This window comes from Balaenoptera borealis (genome assembly GCF_965194805.1).
Source record: "Balaenoptera borealis genome assembly, chromosome: X".
NCBI lineage: Eukaryota > Metazoa > Chordata > Mammalia > Artiodactyla > Balaenopteridae > Balaenoptera > Balaenoptera borealis.
In genome coordinates, this window is record NC_138881.1 from 33,307,411 (window position 1) to 33,327,502 (window position 20,092).

The 20,092-nt window shown below is 40.4% G+C and overlaps 1 protein-coding gene and 1 long non-coding RNA gene across 6 annotated transcripts in view; one reads left to right on the plus strand and one right to left on the minus strand.

The window, feature by feature from the left end:
• Window positions 1-20,092, minus strand: part of LOC309621216 — a 444,919-nt gene that overhangs the window by 307,155 nt on the left and 117,672 nt on the right. The gene's annotated exons all lie outside the window — the stretch shown is intronic.
• Window positions 1-20,092, plus strand: part of PRRG1 (proline rich and Gla domain 1) — a 370,248-nt gene that overhangs the window by 280,374 nt on the left and 69,782 nt on the right. For 4 of the 5 annotated variants that reach the window (XM_082378246.1, XM_082378245.1, XM_082378248.1 and 1 more), the window contains exon 2: window positions 7,289-7,339. The exons of the other annotated variant lie outside the window; for it this stretch is intronic. In XM_082378246.1, coding sequence (XP_082234372.1) covers window positions 7,330-7,339 — 10 coding nt within the window. In that variant the 5' untranslated portion in view covers window positions 7,289-7,329. The remainder of the gene's footprint in view (window positions 1-7,288; window positions 7,340-20,092) is intronic. 5 annotated transcript variants of the gene reach the window in all.

Consider the following 20,092-nt stretch of genomic DNA (forward strand, 5'->3'; position numbering starts at 1 on the left):
TGATTTCTTCGGTGATCTCTTGGTTATTATTTAGTGTATTGTTTAGCCTCCATGTGTTTGTATTTTTTACAGATTTTTTCCTGTACTTGATATTTAGTCTCATAGCATTGTGGTCAGAAAAGATACTTGATACGATTTCAGTTTTCTTAAATTTATCAAGGCTTGATTTGTGACCCAAGATATGATCTGTCCTGGAGAATGTTCCATGAGCACTTGAGAAGAAAGTGTATTCTGTTGTTTTTGGATGGAATGTCCTATAAATATCAATTAAGTCCATCTTGTTTAATGTATCATTTAAAGCTTGTGTTTCCTTATTTGTTTTCCTTTGGATGATCTGTCCCTTGGTGAAAGTGGGGTCTTAAAGCCCCCTACTATGATTGTGTTACTGTACATTTCCCCTTTTATGGCTGTTAGCATTTGCCTTATGTATTGAGGTGCTCCTATGTTGGGTGCGTAAATATTTACAATTGTTATATCTTCTTCTTGGATTGATCCCTTGATCATTATGTAAAGTCCTTCTTTGTCTCTTGTAATAGTCTTTGTTTTAAAGTGTATTTTGTCTGATATGAGAATTGCTACTCCAGCTTTCTTTTGATTTCCATTTACATGGAATATCTTTTTCCATCCCCTGACTTTCAGTCTGTATGTGTCCCTAGGTCTGAAGTGGGTCTCTTGTAGACCGCATATATACGGGTCTTGTTTTTGTATCCATTCAGCCAGTCTGTGTCTTTTGGTGGGAGCCTTTAATCCATTTACATTTAAGGTAGTTATCGATATGTATGTTCCTGTTCCCATTTTCTTAATTGTTTTGGGTTTGTTATTGTAGGTCTTTTCTCTTGTGTTTCCTGCCTAGAGAAGTTCCTTTAGCATTTGTTGTAAAGCTGGTTTGGTGGTGCTGAATTCTGTTAGCTTTTGCTTGTCTCTAAAGGTTTTAATGTCTCCATCGAATCTGAATGAGATCCTTGCTGGGTAGAATAATCTTGGTTGTAGGTTTTTGACTTTGATCGCTTTACATATGTCCTGCCACTCCCTTCTGGCTTGCAGAGTTTCTGCTGAAATATCAGCTCTTAACCTTATGGGGCTTCCCTTGTATGTCATTTGTTGTTTTTCCCTTGCTGCTTTTAATATTTTTTCTTTGTATTTAATTTTTGATAGTTTGATTAGTATGTGTCTTGTCATTTTTCTCCTTGGGTTTATGCTGTATGGGACTCTCTACGCTTCCTGGACTTGATTAGCTATTTCCTTTCCAGTATTAGGGAAGTTTTCAACTATATTCTCTTCAAATATTTTCTCAGTCCCTTTCTTTTTCTCTTCTTCTTCTGGGACCCCTATAATTCGAATGTTGGTGTGTTTAATGTTGTTCTAGAGGTCTCTGAGACTGTCCTCAATTCTTTTCATTCTGTTTTCTTTATTCTGCTCTGCAGTAGTTATTTCCACTATTTTATCTTCCAGGTCACTTATCCGTTCTTCTGCCTCAGTTATCCTGCTATTGATTCCTTCTAGAGAAATTTTAATTTCATTTATTGTGTTGTTCATCATTGTTTGTTCGCTCTTTAGTTCTTCTAGGTCCTTGTTAAACGTTTCTTGTATTTTCTCCATTTTATTTCCAAGATTTTGGATCATCTTTACTATCATTACTCTGAATTCTTTTTCAGGTAGACTGCCTATTTCCTCTTCCTTTGTTTGGTCTGGTGGGTTTTTACCTTGCTCCTTCATCTGCTGTGTGCTTCTGTTTTCTCATTTTGCTTAACTTACTGTGTTCGCGGTCTCCTTTTTGCAGGCTGCAGGTTCGTAGTTCCCATTGTTTTTGGTGTCTGTCCCCAGTGGCTAAGGTTGGTTCAGTGGGTTGTGTAGGCTTCCTGGTGGAGGGGACTAGTGCCTGTGTTCTGGTGGATGAGGCTGGATCTCGTCTTTCTGGTGGGCAGGTCCACGTCCGGTGGTGTGGTTTGGGATGTCTGTGACCTTATTATGATTTTAGGTAGCCTCTCTGCTAATCGGTGGGGCTGTGTTCCTGTCTTACTAGTTGTTTGGCATAGCGTGTCCAGCACTGTAGCTTGCTGGTCGTTGAATGGAGCTGGGTCTTGGCGTTGAGATGGAGATCTCTGGGAGATTTTCGCCGTCTGATATTACGTGCACCTGGGAGGTCTCTGGTGGACCAATGTCCTGAACTTGGCTCTCCCACCTCAGAGGCACAGGCCTGACGCCCAGCCGGAGCACCAAGACCCTGTCATCCACACGGCTCAGAATAAAAGGGAGAAAAAAAGAAAGAAAGAAAGAGAGCAACCAAACCAAAAAACAAATCCACCAGTGGTAACAAGTGCTAGAAACTATACTAAAAAAAAAAAAAAGAAACGGACAGAAAGAACCCGAGGACAGATGGTAAGAGCACAGCTATACAGGCAAAGTCACACACAGAAGCATACACATACACACTCACAGAAAGAGAAAAAGGAAAAATATATATATATAGTTGCTTCCGATGTCCACTGTCTCAATTTGTGATGATTCGTTGTCTATTCAGGTATTCCACAGCTGCAGGGTACATCAAATTGATTGTGGAGATTTAATCCGCTGCTTCTGAGGCTGCTGGGAGAGATTTCCCTTTCTCTTCTTTGTTTGCACAGCTCCTGGGGGTCTTCTTTGGATTTGGCCCTGCCTCTGCCTGTAGATCGCCTGAGGGCGTCTTTTCTTCTGCTCAGACAGGACTGGGTTAAAGGAGCAGCTGCTTTGGGGGCTCTGGCTCACTCAGGCCCGGGGGAGGGAGGGGTATGGAGCAGCAGAGGCCGGCAAGACATTGCACTAGCCTGAGGCGCGCCGTGCGTTCTCCCGGGGAAGTTGTCCCTGGATCACGGGACCCTGGCAGTCGCGGGCTGCACAGGCTCCCGGGAAGGGCAGTGTGGAGAGTGAGCTATGCTTGCACACAGGCTTCTTGGTGGTGGCAGCAGCAGCCTTAGCATCTCATGCCCGTTTCTGGGGTCCACACTGATAGCCGCGGCTCGCACCCGTCTCTGGAGCTTGTTTAGGTGGCGCTCTGAATTCCCTCTCCTCACGCACCAGGAAACAAAGAGGCAAGAAAAAGTCTCTTGCCTGTTCGGCAGCTCCAGACCTTTTCCCGGACTCCCTCCCAGCTAGCCGTGGCACTCTAGCCCCTTTCAGGCTGTGTTCACGCCGCCAACCCCAGTCCTCTCCCTGGGGCCTGACCTCCGAAGCCGGAGCCTCAGGTCCCAGCCCCCGCCCGCCCCGGCAGGTGAGCAGACAACCCTCTCGGGCTGGTGAGTGCTGGTCGGCACCGCTTCTCTGTGCGGGAACTTCTCTGCTTTGCCCTCCGCGCCCCTGTTACCGCGCTCCCCTCCGTGGCTCCGAAGCTCCTCCCCCCCCTTCCCGCCATCCCCCGTCTCCGCCAGTGAAGGGGCTTCCTAGTGTGTGGAAACCCTTCCTCCTTCACAGCTCCCTCCCACTGGTGCAGGTCCTGTCCCTATTGTTTTGTCTCTGTTTTTTCTTTTTTCTTTTGCCCTGCCCGGGTATGTGGGGGGTTTCTTGCCTTTTGGGAGGTCTGAGGTCTTCTGCCAGCGTTCAGTAGGTGTTCTGTAGGAGTTGTTCCACGTGTAGATGTATTTCTGATGTATTTGTGGGGAGGAAGGGGATCTCCACGTCTTACTCTTCTGCCATCTTGAAGGTTTTCTCTATTTTTGTATGTCTCAAAACTTGTTTTATTTACCTTTTGATTTCTTCTTTGGTCCATTGGTTGGTCAGGAGTGTGTTGTTTAATTTCCATGTATTTGAAATTTTTCTGGCTTTCCTCCAGTTATTGATTTCTGCCTTCATAACATAGTGTTTGTAAAAGATGCTTGATAAAATTTCTGTCTTCTTGAATTTGTTGAGACTTATTTTGTGGCCTACCATATGATCAATCCTAGAAAAATTTTCTCTGTGCTTGAGAAGAATGTGTATTCTGTTGCTCTTGGATGGAATGTTCTATATATGTCTGTTTGATCCATTTAGTCTATAGTGTTATTGAAATCCACTGTTTCCTGATTGATTCTCTGTCTGGATGATCTATCCATTGCTGAGAGTGGGATATTAAAGTCAACAGGTGTTATTGTATTGCTGTTTCTCGTTTTATTTGTATTAGTATTTGCTTTATATATTTAGGTGCTCCAGTGTTGGATGCAAAAAGATTTACAATTGTTATATCTTCTTGATGAATTGACCCCATTTTCATTATATAATGACCTTCTTTGTCTCTCATGACTATATTTAGCTTAAAGTCTACCTTGTCTGATATTAGTATAGCTATCCCTGCTTTCTTTCAGTTACCACTTGCTTGGAATATCTATCACTTCATCCTATATGTGTCCTTTAAACTAAAGTTGAGTCTTTTGTAGACAGCATATCATTTGGATCTTGTTTTTTATCCATTCAGCCATTCTGTCTTTTGATTGGAGAATTTAATCCATTTATGTTTAAAGTAATTTTTGATAGGTATTGCCATTTTGTTCTATTGAATTCTTCAGCCATTGTATTCTTCAGCTCTACGATTTCTGTTTTTTTTTTTTTTTTTGATAGTTTCCATTTCTTTCTTGAACTTTTTGTTTTGTTTGTGTACTGTTTTCCTAATTTTCTTTAGATGTCTATGTGTTCTTGTAGTTCACTGAAGTTCTTTAAGAGGATTATTCTGAATTCTTTCTCAGACAGCTTATAGACCTCTGTTACTTTAGGGTCAGTTATTGGAGCTTTATTAGTTTCTTTTGGTGGTGTTATGTTATGTTTACCTCTTTTCTTCGTGATCTTTGATTCCTTGTGTTGTTTAAACAGTCTCCTCCTCCAGACTTTACAGGTTCACTTCTGTAGGGAAAGACCTTCACCAGTCATGATAGCTTGAGGCTACTGGACAGGTCAGCTGGTAGCCTTCACAGTCAGCAGGGCTTGCTGTTGGGGTCTCTAGTTGGATGAAGCAATTGCTTGTGCTCTGAGGTTGGGGGGATGCCACTGGCTGGGCTCCACAGTTGGGTAGGCCTATTGGCTGGGCTCCATGTTCAAGCAGGACCACTGGGTGACCATCTCCCTGTTTGGGTGGGGCTACTGGTTTTGCTCAGCAGTCAGATGGGGCCACTAGCTGGCTTCTGCAATCACCTCCAGTTGGGTAAAGTCCCAGGCTGTGTTCACTGGTAGGGTGGTGCCACTGGTTGGATTCCATGATTGAGCAGGGCTGTGGGTTGGGTTTAGCAATCACCCCTGGTTGTGGGGAGTCTCAGACTGTGCTCCACCACCAAGTGGTACCGCTGGCTGGATTTTATGTTTAAGTAGGGCCCCAGGCAGGACGTATTGGTTCGACGTGGCCTCAGGCTGTGCTCTGCGATTAGGTGGGGCCGCAGACTGTGCCCTGAAGTTGAGCAGGGCTGCATTCTGGTGTTCCTGATCAGTAGACTGTGCTCTGCTGCTAGGCTGAGCTTCCTTGTTGGGTGGGATCACAGGCTATGCTTCTTGGTTGGACAGGATTACTGGCTGGGCTTCCTGCCTGGGCAAGGCCGCAGACTGTGTTCAGCAATTGGGCAGGGCCATAGACTGGGCTCCTCTGCTTATCAGGGTTGTAAGGCTAGGATCCATGGCTGAGTGGGATTGTAGGCTGGGCTCTCCCTCTCTAGCAGTCCCATAGGCTGGGTTCCCTTGTTGCCCAGGGTCACTGTTCCAGCTCTCTGGTTTTGCAGGGCCAGTAGCTATGCTCAGCAGTTGGTCAGGGCTGCTGTCTTGGCTGCCTGATCAAGTGGGGCTATACGATGGGCTTGTGGCTGCTCTAGTTCCCTGGCCAGGCTTCCTGGAAGGAGAGAATGGAGGCTATGCTCAGCACTTGGGCGAGGCTGAGCATTTGCTTGCCTTCATAGGCTAGATGGTAGAACAGGCTTCATTTCCAGTCTGGCCCATTGATTGTGGGTCCAAACCAGGTAGAACTACCAACTGAGCTCCCTAGCCAGAAGGGGCCACTGGCTCAGCTCTGCAGACGGCCAGAGTTGCTGGCTGGGATCTTTGCTCAGGCACTGATATGAGCAGGAATGCCACTTGCCAGGGCCTGAGCACTGTTTGCTGTAAGCCCTGCCCCCCTTCTCCATCTCTCTCTGATCCCCAGTAGTCAAGCCCAGCAGATTCCTCTGGTGATCTCCATGAGGGAAGACCTGAGTGGGCCTCCTGGGAAGTGTCCCATATGCTGGGGGAGCTGGATGTCCACCTCGGGCTCTCTTTTCCCGTTATGGAATCCATATTCCCACTTCTCCCCACAGGGAGGAGGGTGATGTGGTCAGGGTATATCCAGTCCTCTCACCCTTCTAATGTGCTCCTTCTCAGTCTCTGTTGTCCAGCAGGGTGCTTCAGCCTTACCCTCAGGTTCTAACATCTTCACAATGGAGTCTTCTCTATGCATAGTTGCTAGGTGGTCTTCTTGTGAGGGGGACTGAAGTTGGGAATGATCTATGTGACCATCTTGATGACATCACTCTCCTCTATATGCTTGACTTCAAGTGGATTATATATTCCTTAACGTAGTGATAAATTATGTCTTATAATTTTGCCTCTCTGGTGCTTAGCTCCATACTGGGAATGTGGCAGGTGAACAATAGATGTGTGGTAGTTCTGTGATTAAAGCCTGTGAGAAAATAAAGCATTATAGTATAAATTAGCTTCGGTGTATGTATTTTCATAAAGAAACAGAATTGCTGCTCCTCCATGCACACCTGCATTTGCAATATGTATTTTTTTCCTCCAGAGTTTCTGTTGTCAGTAGCTCATAGTTATTGATTCATACTGTTTATTGGTAGTAACTCTGTGGGCTGCTTTGCTGCAGGGATAATTTGATTAGAGGTACTGCTGTTTGACACCATTCAGGAAAACGTTACACTATAAATGGTATTGGATTTGTCACAGAGTGACATTGAAGAGAAACCAGGGATAGGCAAACTAATAACATGCTAGCCTTGTTATTAAAATTGGGCCTTTTGGCATTTTTGTCCACCATTTTTTGTTGATATCACTGCCTTCCTAAGAGATAAGCTATGTGACCAATTTGATGACTTTTATTTGGCAAGGGCAGAAACTAATGCCAGATAAACAAGGTCATAGTAAGCTGATGTAGGGCCCATGCTTCCAGAATACTGTGTTTCTGTCCTCTGAGGTTAGATATCTGTTTTATTTAGGTAAGGGGGCAAGATTGGAATGCACTGAAATGAAATGCTCATGTTGACAACATAAGTTTTAATGGAACTTGAATCTGACTGTGTGTGTGCTGTGTTTTTTACAGTGAATCATCATCCAAGGACCTACCAGAGACCACAAGAAAACATGGGGAGAAGTAAGTTTCTCTTTACTTTTAAATAACTTAGATTCTCTCCACATTAATCCACTATATCCAGGAAATTAGATTTGCAACTCAAGGCTTGTATTTGGGTTTTTTTGGTTTGTTTGTTTGTCTGTTTTTTTGTGGGCACCTAAATCGTATTTCTGGTTAGTGTTAGAAAGGTTTCGTTTGAAGCAGGGCTGTGCAGAAAAAGACAACAGATCACACGTTGCTCACTGGAAAGGGTCTTTTTTTCCCCCTGCTCTTTTCTGGACATCTTCCAGTACAGGGAGAGAAGGCTCAAACATGATATTATATAAACCTGCCCTAATCCCAGCTTCTTTACAACTCTTAGCAAAGTAACCCATATGCTGCTAATGGTTTCTGAGCCTTGCTGATAATAACATAAACAAAAATATGATGGTACTATGCAACCAATGATAGTAGTAAAAAATTCATCTGTGAGCTTGACTTATAAATGGCTTTGGTTGCCCCTAAAATGTTTAAGCCTGGCATTAAGAAGCATTAGATGAATCCTTTTTATTTTTCTTTTCTCATAAGGCTATTATATGGGCAGTGAACAATAGACAAATTTAAGGTCATTTCTTTGTTAAGTTATTAATAACCAGCCACTGCAGTGACTTCATAAATAATTCTAATCAATGTAGACCATAAAAATCTGATGCTATAAAGGACCTCAGAGGAAGACTTGGTGTTGGGTAAGTATAATAAGAAGAGTACTGGACATAGGTCAAAGACCTGAATTCAAGTTCTACCTCTACTATCTTGATCAAATCCTACCGTTCCCCTAAACTTGTTTGTTCATCTCTGAGGTGGGATTAATAACATTCTGCACTATTAGCCTCAGGAGACTGTGGTTGTCATAATGTGATAATATATATGAAAGCATGTTGAGAACTCTGAAGTATAATGGAAGAGTGCAGTGGTATGCTCATTGCTGTCCTTACTGAATAAGTATATCTTCATTGGTTATGTCTTTCAGTAGTTAAAATGAAGTTATTTGATCAGATGCCTCTGTAGGCAGCAGGGCTGGGACTAGGGTTGTGCAAGTGACAGAGAGTGCTTCCTTATGTTTATGCTCTAGGCATCTGTCTCGCCCCATGTCAGTATGGGCCCTGGTAGGCAGCCCCAAGGATTATAGATAGAAAATATCTTCGTGAACCTTGATGAGCCAGCTTTTGTGTGTTTTCTCCAGTGCTTCCCTGGGTATTCTGGTTCTTTCCCAACCTTCACAAAAGATACCAATCTCTGATAGTTTAGAAATTTTTAAAAAATGACTAAATAAAAAAAAACTGGTCAAAGTTCTGGGACTAATCCATACCACATCCTAACTCCAAGTCAGCTGTCAACAGAACCTTCCAGAGTGACTCATCATGGTTTGATCCTCACTTTCTCCAAGCTTCAAGTGAATTTGGAGAATGTTGTGATGATTGGATTTCATCATGGCCATATGGCGAAGAAAGCTGCGCTGAGACAGGGCAACACATTCCTTCTTGTTTTCATTCTTCCTTTTCAGAATGGTCATCAGGTTATTAGCAGGGAGATCATTCGGTGCTTGCTTTAAAAGGCGCCCCACCAAGTATTTGTTTAAATGGTCAGGTAATTAATAGAGTTCTTGCTAAAGGACAGGGCATGGTACTGTAATCTGCAAAGATGGGCATGTTTCCAACCTGGAGATGAGATAAGGGAAGTGCTTCAAAAGAAATACTACTTTTACAAACACATGGAAGCCTGTAATAGCAGCATTTTGACTGTGTTAAGCACTTTAAAAACATCCTTAGAATCCTGAATCTCAAAGAATCTATCCTTTACACTCTAAGCTTTACTTAGTTTGTCTGATTATACTTGTTAATTGCTGAAAAAAAGGATGCTTAGTGAAAAAAGAGGTGCTTCTGTGGGCTCTTTTTTTCCTTTTCTGGCAGTGTACAATGGAGTTTTTAGTGGATTTGGCAAAGATTCTCACAAACATAGCTCAATGTGTCATACAAAGGGACAGCAGAGGAAAATATCACAAAGACATGGCACTAGCCTCATTAATTAAGGAGCCATGAAAACAAAGAACACAGCTGGGAAACCATACAGTATAGATGAAAAATTAAAATGAAATTGAGGTGAATTTCTTTTAGTATTCTTTGATACTGGATGAAGAAATTATTTATAAATATGTGTTAAAGGACTCATTCTTTTATTTATGTGATATGAAAAAATTCATAAACAAATTCTTACAAATTGTGTCCGTTGTATGTGGCATTGAAATCCCATTTACTATATAGGGATTTAGTATTTAGCTAGAATTTAGTATTTAGGACTTTTATGAATATATAATTATTTTGATATTAACAAGTATCTGTAGAGCATTTCATAACTCGTACATATTTCTCCTTCATTATCTTATTTGAGTTGTAAGAGAACCCTATAATGTAAATAGGGATTATTATCTTCATTTTATGTATTATAAAACTGAGGGTCATGAGAGAGTCTTATCTAAAGTCCACAGTTTATAAATGAAGAGTCAGAAGACAAACCTAGGTCTCCTTATGTCATATCCAGTTTTTATTTTCTTCCAACAAATTGTATTCTGAACACCCTAGTCATCAGTGTATAAAGTTGATTAAAAACTTAGGAGCTATCTGATGCTGTGAAAGGTATGGAAGAAAATATTTTCTTAGAACTACGATGATATTCATGTTTCTCACAGCATGGGGGAGTGAGCAGATAGGAAAAGAGAAATGGCTCAGTGTTCATCAACATTTATGGTAACAGCTAAAACACGTGTGTCAGATAGTGGAGTGCCTCAAATATCAAAATCCTCTGAGCAGCGGTGGTCCATGGCTGCAGTAATTCAAAGGCAGCAGCAGTGATTGGCAGTCACCAAGCTAGATAACAAGATAATTCAACTCAGACGCTTGCTGTACACTGCCCACAGTGGGAGGTGCCCAAAGTAAGGGGCGTAAGACACCACTTCTGTGGTGAAAGTCACCCTTCTTGATTGATAGGTTTTTATATTTGTGGTTCTTCATAACACAAAGAATAAAATACAGCATGGAATACCAGAACAGCATGTAGACAACAAGGGGAGATGCTGTTACAAAAAAACAACAGCATGTATAAATAAAATTATGTGTAAGATTTTAGTAGAGAATTAACGTTTTCACAAAGAAGAGAATGTAAGGATTTTGCAAATATGTATATATAGGCTTACCAAATATTATGTACATAATACTAGAGAGTATTTATCAGTAATCATCTTCAGATGGAAAGTAAAACTTTATCCTACCTTTTCATCCCCGCCCCTCCCCCTACCCCCCTGAATAACTGGTACATTCACGATAAAATGACAGAAGTCTCAGTATTCCACAAAGCAATTTCTTGGGAGTTGTCTTGCTAAAAAATTTGGGGGTTGTTTTTGTTACAATGTTTGAGTAGAATTTGACTTTGAATCACACCTATTTTCCATCTGATTTTTTTCTGTCAGAACACACTTCTCTTACTGCATATTTTAAGTGCTATAGCAGCAATTTATGGTATTTATTACTCTAATATGCAGTTATGATGGCTAATTTCACTGTCTTTACCTTAATAACAAAGCTTCTGGAAGAAATTCATCATGTTTCCTCAATCAGAGCAAACCACAAGATGTTCCTACTTGTCTTTTACAAAATAGGAATAATATTTAGCCATGAATCTTCAAACTGATTAATTTTGCTTTGTTGTATAGAAAACAATATCTGGAATAGCTGAATGATAGCAGGCAGACAGGTCTTATTTGTGAAGAATAATTAACATAAAAATATAAAGATACCTTAGCATTTTTTCTGTTTCTCCTCTTTCAGTATTTAATCTTTGGAGATAGCTTTTACCTAGCTTAGGAGGTAACCCTAGGTCTATAAATTCTTAATCTGCAAAGTCAGTTTCCATCTTCATTTTCCATGCTTAATGGTAACATGCCCTTGATGTCCTAGTATACATGAACATATTGTTGTGCTGTAGAGAAACAGAGACAGTGCTACCAGTTACACTCTTTTTTTTTATTATTATTGAAACATAGCAGCATCATTCCTTTGGGTCACTGGACGTACTTGGCTCCTTTAGTTCAAAGAACCCAAACATGTCCCCTCCACTTACTAAGACTTAATGGAAGGAAAGATGGTTTATAGCTACCACAGTAAATTTCTAAGCTCTTTGAGTCACTGCTAAACTACTGTTCAGTTGAGGCCAATCCTAAACTTTCATTCTGAGCATACAGCTCCATGTTTTCAAACAGGGAATGAGTGTTCAAACTGACAAGCCTTGTAAAGTGACTGTCTCGTAATGTAGTGCCTAATTTTATTTGACAGCTCCCAGGTTTACAGTTCAAGTGAAGGCACACATTTAAAGACAATTATTTCATTTTCTGGCCTATATTAAATCTGAGAGTCTCTCTATTATGGTAGCATATTCATGCCTCTGCAGTTCAGATGATGTCACCAATTTATCGTAAACCCTTGTCTAGCTTCATAATTTTATAACAGTAAAACAAATCTGTTTGGGGCTGACAACAGCCATTATTTTTTCCTGGCAAGTTTTCCCATCAGAAAAAAAATGAGCTTACTATTTAAGGGTCAGGCTGCTTTTTTTTTTTTTTTTTAAACTCATTATAGTGCTTGATGCTTTTTGTCTTTGATGCAATCCTCTCTGCCTTTTACCTATTCAAGAAGAAAATAACTTTGGTACGGAAGTTTAGAATGGTTTCTCAACCTTAGCACTACTGACATTTTTTTAAAAAATTGAGGCAAAACACATAATGTAGGCAAAACAATTCACATAACATAGAATTGACCATTTTAAAGTGTACAGTTTAGTGGCATTTGTACAGTCACAATGTTGTACAACTATCTTGTACCAAAACATTTCCATCACCTCCAAGGGAGACCCTCTACCCATTAAACAGTCAGTCTCTATTTCTCCCTTCCCAGGCCCTGGCAACCTGTGATCTGACTTCTAGCTCTATGGATTTACCTATGCTAGATATTTCATTTAAATGGAATAATACAATATGTGCCCTTTTGTTGTGTCTGGCTTTTTTCACTTAGCATAATGGTTTTTAGGTTTATCCATGTTGTATAAGTACCTTATTCCTTTTTATGGCTGAATAATATCCCATTGTATGAATATACTACAATGTGATTAGTCATTCATCAGTTGGTGGACATTTGTGTTGTTTCCACCCTTTGGCTATTCTAAGTAGTGCTACTGTGAACCTCGATGTACAAGTTTTTGAGTATCTGTTCTCAGTTCTTTGGGGTATACACGTAGGCATGACTATTGACATTTGGGACCAGGTAAGTCTTTGTCGTGGGGCCTCTCCCCACTACATGCCAGTGGCACCTACCCCCCCAAGTTGTGAGAATCAAAAATGTATCCAGACACTGCCAAATGTTCCCTGGGGTGCAATGTCTCCCAAGATTGAAAACCACTGATTTAGAATAAAGGGAAGGAAATCTTTAGAGATAAGCCATAATTAACATATTATGATTTTCATAGAAGTAATTCAAGTCTAAAGGAGAGCACTAGAGTTGGCCCTCTGTGTCTGCAGGTATCCACGGGTTCCACATCCATGGATTCAACCAACCATGGATCAAAAATATTGGAAAAAAGTAAAAATTCCAGAAAGTTCAAAAAAGTGAAACTTGAATTTGCTGCATGCCAGCAACTATTTACATAGAATTTACATTGTGTTTCCAACTATTTATGTATCACTTACATTGTATTAGTTATTATAAGTAATATAGAGATGATTTATAGTATATGAGAGGATGTGCATAGGTTATATGCAAATACTATGCCATTTCACATAAGGGACTTGAGCATCTGCAGAATTTGGTATCCATAGGGGGTCCTGGAATGAATCCCCCCATGGCTACCGAGGGACAAATGTATATGGTTGTCAACAGAAATAATCAATAAACTGATCTATGATAGGAATAGAAAGAAGTTTTATTTGAGCCAAACTAAGAACTGTAGCCCAGTAGACAGCAGCTCAGATAACTCTGAGGAACTAGTCTGGAGAAGCATGGTTTTCAGCACAGTTTTATATCTTGTCAGAACAAAGAACATCAAAGAAGTCAGGGATCCATTCCTTCAAGATTTCAAAACAACAGCCACAACAAATCAGCATATACACAGGGACTCAGTATGGCCTTCGCACCTGGGAAGGGAGTCTTATCATTGAAGGCATACCAGCATTGGTGACCCAGGAAGGGAGGCATTTCATCTTTATTTTTAACATGGACATTTTTTACTTCTGGCCAATGCACCCTTTTCTTTAAGGATTAAGGCAGATGTACAATGCATGTTTGATAGGCCACAAACAGGCTGTTTTAGTTAGCATTAAAGTTCGAGTTAAATCATATATAAGCCAGAATGACTTTCCCATACCGCAGTATGTGAAATTTTCTTCCATTATGGTTCTAGAAACCAAGGTGTAGTCCTGGTCCTATAATCAAGCAGCTGTGTCCTTGGATAAGTCACTTAACCTCTGGATTTCAGTTTTCTTGTCAGTAAAATGAAGGGATTGAGATGGATCAGTGGTTTCCAGTGTTGCTCAGTGAAGCGCCAGGTTTTCTAAAGGGGTCCCTGAGGAGCCACTATGAGAGAAGGGGAGGAAAAGAGAGCACTCCTGGTATGTAGTACCTCCCCTTCAGACAGAGCAAGCGAAAGTTTGAATTCTATCATTTCTAGAGCAAATTCACATGTAAATAACATTGATTTCACCAGCAAAAAGTCATTTCTGAAATCCATGTGCTAATTAACAAAGGCACTAATTTGTCAATGAGACTCCATTTCTGAAATCCATCATGCTCTGCTGTTTGTGCACAGAAGAGAAAGATAGCTGAATACTATCTTTGAGTGCTGTCTGAACAACCACCTCTGAAATGTGGCTTTTTGATTAAATGTAGTATGTGTTCTATTAGGACAGTTATTCACTCCTAACATCTAGATTACAGCTAACTGTCACATAGATAATACCATACTGTCTATGTTGACAGATTGTGAAGCATTCATTATAACATAGAGTTATATATTTAAAACTATATTTCATATTTGCTGAGTCTCTCTACATGCCTTTCCCCCCATTAAATGGTGATTGTTATAGTTGTTTCCATTTTCTTCCATATGGGACAGAACTGTAATCAGTGTAAATCAGATCCATAAGCTAAAAACAAAGTTTTATGGCTGTGACAACTATAAACTCTAAGACTAATGATATTCTTGTTGATAATAGTTGAGGCCCTAGTGATAGGAGAAATACCTATCTTTGGAATTCCCGTATTTTCATGATTCCACCTGATTGTGTGCTTAATTTTGTGCAAATTAGACCATTTTCTAATTCCATATTTGTTTGTTTCCTGTGGGTAAGGCACAGCCCCTAGTCTATAAATATCATGTGTTAGAGTACCATACCATACATTTAAACCAATTATTGCAATTACTAGCAATTGCTAGTAACTTGATTGCTGTCATCCTTATTTCATGAAGAATTCTGTTTGATAAGGCATTATGAATTGTAAAACTCCTTCAAAGAAAATTTGGCCTTTTACCTTCCTTTGTGGGAGAATCTATTAGATCTTTTCTCTGTATCTCGTTATTCTTTACAAAGCGTAAAATCGTTAGACAAGAGACATCTGAATATTTGATGTAAAATTTGGCTTTTAAGAAAACCATATTGAGCTAGCAAGACTCACTCGGCAGGGGGGAACCATATTTGTTTTGTTTTTAAAAAATATTGACTTTATAGACGTACGTTACCTGTTTTGTCTTCTCTCTTATAGAAATCCATTTCTGGCATTTTCTCCACACTTATTCCAGGAAACCTGCCTGTTATCATCTGGCGCTTCATTACATACCTCCGGTAGCACAAAGATATCTTTTTTTAAAGTCTTAGGTAGTGATCATAACCACTACATTGTCCTTAAGAAGCAGGTTCAGGATATTAAAGATATTAATTACTTCTTCTCTCAAACCCTGAGACTCCCCACTCTCACTAGCTCAGTCCTGTAACTTCACATTATTTTTCAAATATCTCAGTCCTTGAGTGGGTTTCAGCTTCCTAGTTCCTGTGAATACATATACTACATGCCATTCTAACTAAGCTATAAGTTTGTGACAACCTGTTTGGGCACATGAGCACCACTGTACAACAAATTCTGAATTATAAACCTACCTGCTATGAAAAAATTAACCTTTAATTTCCACAAATAGGTTACAGTGGTGAAATACAATTGGGAAATAATCTGGTTTTTCCACCTCCCTAACTAATAGGAAGATAATCCAAATAGGATCTTTTTATTTTGCATAATACTGGTTTTTAGGAGGTGAAATGTCACTTTAGAATTCTAGTGAGACTTTGTTTTTCTAGGGAAAGTTATATCCGTCAGTCTGTGATAAGAAATGCCTATTTAATACCCATTTCAGCAGAAAAAAACCTTGAAGGCATCGTATGCATGCACAACTGAGTAAATGATGGTATCAAAATGGCTTAGAAGCAAGAAAACAAAGAATTATGAGTATGACACTTCATAAGATTTTCTTTTATAGTATATAAATCTGAGCGCAGGATTTGGTGTGCTCCTTGTTGATTTTTGCTTCTTGTTTGTTTTTTGTTGTTGTTGTTGGTTTGGGGGATGGTGGTTGCTTGGCTGAAAAATAGTGTATTCATATACCCAAAGAATTTGGATGTGATACACTACTCCCACGTAACAAAAATCTTTCCAAGTATAAAACTTCACAGTCACAACTCAAAGGACCTAAGAAATCATATATATACAACAATCTTAAGTTCATAAATTAGGAGACAGGCCCAGATAAATTAAGCAACAAATGCAGAATCATGCAGCCAGGTTAGTGCCAGAGCTGGACAGGAATCCGCATACCTGACTACAAATTCGGGACCTTTTCACCCTACCATACTCTTCTCTTTGCCTGCAGTTTTATTTGTTTCAGTAAAGGGCTAGTGAAAGTGGTGAACGGATATTGGCTTTCTCAGACTTCAACAAGATAGCCTCAAAAGGCAGTTTTCATATGACTAACAGAAGGCTCAAGTAAGTGGATGGCTTAGCATCTTATGCAGTCTTTTATGAGAAATTCACAACTAAACAAGATATTAGAGATTTATTCAGAAAAGAAACATAGCTTCCTGGTTAGCATGTGGACTCATTATAGTTTCAGTCTGTGGCACACCAACATTTACACAACACTGTCTAGGAATGAACTTTCCATTTGAATAAATACATTTTGCAGATTGCTCATGCTCACCTTTTTAAATTGTTAAAAAAACTTTTTAAAAACTATTTTTATGGAAATAGTTCTAAAATAGATCATATACCTTACTGCCTTCTTAAACAATATCGTGAACATCATGTGGTCCTTTCTTGGTGACTCAGGTTCACCATCATAAACATAATCCCAGCTTTGGGAGCTGTTAGTGTGAGCAGGGTTAGGACCTACTCTAAATAACCCTCAAAGAGCCTTCTGTCTGTCTGTCCTCTTGTCTTCAGATTCATCAGCTTTCACTTCTTGTTGCTGTCAGTGTGTTGATCCAGTTCAGCCCACCCCTAGTCCCTTCTACTTCTACTTCTTTAATGTGCAATGAGGCTTTCAAGTCTTATAGCCAGGCTCGTGGATGAGGGTTGAGTAAATTGATCCTTGATTAGTCTAAGGGAGCTGAGGCTCCCCTGTAGGTAAAACATAAGATAAGTTATAATGCATGACCTTGGTCATCTTTTGTTTCTAAGTTTATGAGACTGGATTTATTTGAGTGACTTCTGCATAAATAATGTCTTACTGTCCTTAATATCCACAGTGATTATGTCAAATATTGAATAGCTACCTGAACTATCAAATAACCCAAGTATCAATGGAAAATAATTTATTTAGTATATTTTGTTGTAGCTACTCATTCATGATTCGCTGAACATATATATCTGTCATGTGTATGATTTTCATTTCTTAATCTGTCCTTCTTAAGAGCTTCTTTGTGATCTATTATTAAAATTCTCATGATGATAGACTATCAGCATACATTTGATCAAAACTGAAGTTAGTAAACATATAAGGTATGGTAAAGGATACTTGCTTATGAGTTTCTTACAGAATCAAGTCCTTCTAAATAAGGACCAGAAATAGTCCTTAATTTACATTCTGAAGAATTTCTGAAATTTTTAAATCTCATGATATCCTCAAACTAGTTATGAATCATCAAAGTAGGCACTACTCAACATTAGCTAATTGAAAGGACCTATGAGACTCTCATAAGGCTTTAATAATGGCTAAAGGTATGGTGCAGCCGGAGAAAGATGGCTCCTAAGGCCATTTTTAGTCACACAGGGCATGCTTTTTCTTCTAATTGTGAACAGTCGAGATACATGCAAGATAACCTTGGTCTCAGGGGAACCAAGGCACATGTTTACTGAGAATCTTTGATACCCAGTGGTCATACAGATGAAATTAGGCTGCATACCGTCAGTGCAAACCATCAATCTATACCTTTTCAATAAACATTGTAGACAAGCTAGTACAGAGTGCCTCCAAGGGCTTTAAACAGCACTTTATAAAGCTAGTACATTTCATCCCAATCTTGACCAAGGGGACCAAACTTCTAGGCATCCCTGGAGTTCAACATACAGACTCACTGAAAGTTAACCCTATCCTTGATCATCTATTCTTTTATTTTCTAAGTGTATTTTTTTTTATCGTCTTGGTAAATCTCTTGTTTTTCCTTTAATGGAATAACTGCCACCATGACAGCTGTCATGGTGACAACAAATCACACTCTTGTTTATTGAGCTCCATTTTTTGCCAAGCTCTGAGCAAAGCACTTTATGTCCATTACCTCATTTATAACTAAGACGTCGGTGCTGTTATTCCAATTTTACGGATGAGGAAGGAAAGCGTAGGGTTTTTGCTTTCCTCTCATAGCTGTTTGCTTTAACAACTTTTTCTTACTTTCTAAATGCGTAACTGATGTGTACCATTTAACAAGCTTGGAATACCAATGAGGTCACATTCGTTACTCAGATTAAACAGCCACAGCCCCTGGAAATATGAGAATGTCTGTCTTCCTTCCCTGACCAACCCTATTCCCATGGGAAATTGAAGAACTCTAGGGTTGCACCTTAGGTCTAGAGGAGTACGCCCTGGGAGGAGCAATCAAGATGGCGGAGTAGTAGGACATGAAGCTCGCCTTCTCCCACAGATAGAGGAGTATGCCCCGCCTCCTGCACTGAAGAAAGATAATGGAATGCTAGGTGCATTTGTAGGAAGTCCCCATCCTCTCTTGCTCTTCATGTTCTTGCTGTTGTTGCCGGCGTATAGTCTTACATTAAAACCAGGGCAATCAAACCAGGCTTTCTGGGGCTTCCCTGGTGGCGCAGTGGTTGGGAATCTGCCTGCCGATGCAGGGGACACGGGTTCGAGCCCTGGTCTGGGAGGATCCCACATGCCGCGGAGCAACTGGGCCCGTGAGCCACAACTACTGAGCCTGCGCGTCTGGAGCCTGTGCTCCGCAACGAGAGAGGCCGCGATGGTGAGAGGCCCGCGCACCGCGATGAAGAGTGGCCCCCGCTTGCCGCAGCTAGAGAAAGCCCTCGCACAGAAACGAAGACCCAACACAGCCATAAATAAATAAATTAAAACTAAAGAAATGGCTTTATTTAAAAAAAAAAACAAAAAACCAGGCTTTCTGGTACCCAGGACAATTCCAAGGACAATAGAGGAGTCACTTTGTGAACTGTGGCACACGTTGCCTTTGCTGGGCTGGTAGTAATTACCAGCAGCGCTGGGAAAAGAGGAGGGCACCTTTCTACCCAGCATTTCACTCACCTGTGCTCGCTCCATAACACAGGAGGCCCCATTGCCCAGTGTTCCGGCTACCTAGTGACCCTGTTGTTTCATTTTCATCTCCCTGGCCTCTTTCCCAGGCAAGCTCACAGAACCAGAGTGGCTAATTGAGGGAGACCTTAGGATAACCTACAATTGAGGGGTGTGACTGGATGGGGGGGGACTATACTATATTCTTTTCCTGCTGGCTCTTATCAGGGCCACAGTAACCCATGTGACAGGTTTCAGTAACTGTAAACTTTCAGAAGGGATCTCAGTTTCCTTCCTCAGAGAAGGAACTTCCCAGCCCATTCAAGCATGGTGTGCCAGATGTGTTTGGGAGAGCAGTGGCAGGACTCCATCAGCCTCTAGAACCCCTAGGTCAGAGGTTCCCAAACTTTCTGAGTTTAAGGCGCCCTTAGTTATTGCAGTGACTTTTTCACAGCAGCTATAGGCCAAAAGAAATGCCTAATAGTTCCATTTATTAAGTAATTAGGTCCAAACAACTTAATAGGTATTTATATCCTGACAGCTTGGTAGCCATTTGAAAAAATAATACAGGCATACCTCCTTTTATTGCACTTTGCAAATATTGTGGTTTTTTACAAATTGAAGGTTTGTGGCAACCCTGTGTTGTCAGGTAATAGTTAGCATTTTTAGCAATAAAGTATTTTCTAATTAAGGTATGTACATTGCTTTTTAAAGACATAATGCTATTGCATACTTAATAGTCTATAGTATAGTGTAAACATAACTTTTATAAATGCACTAGGAAACCAAAAAACTCATGTGACTCGCTTTGTTTCAATATTTCTATCTTAAATAGCCATGCAGTTACTTACTAATTGGATGTGTGTACCTGTTGGGCACCGCACAACTTCTCAAACCTTC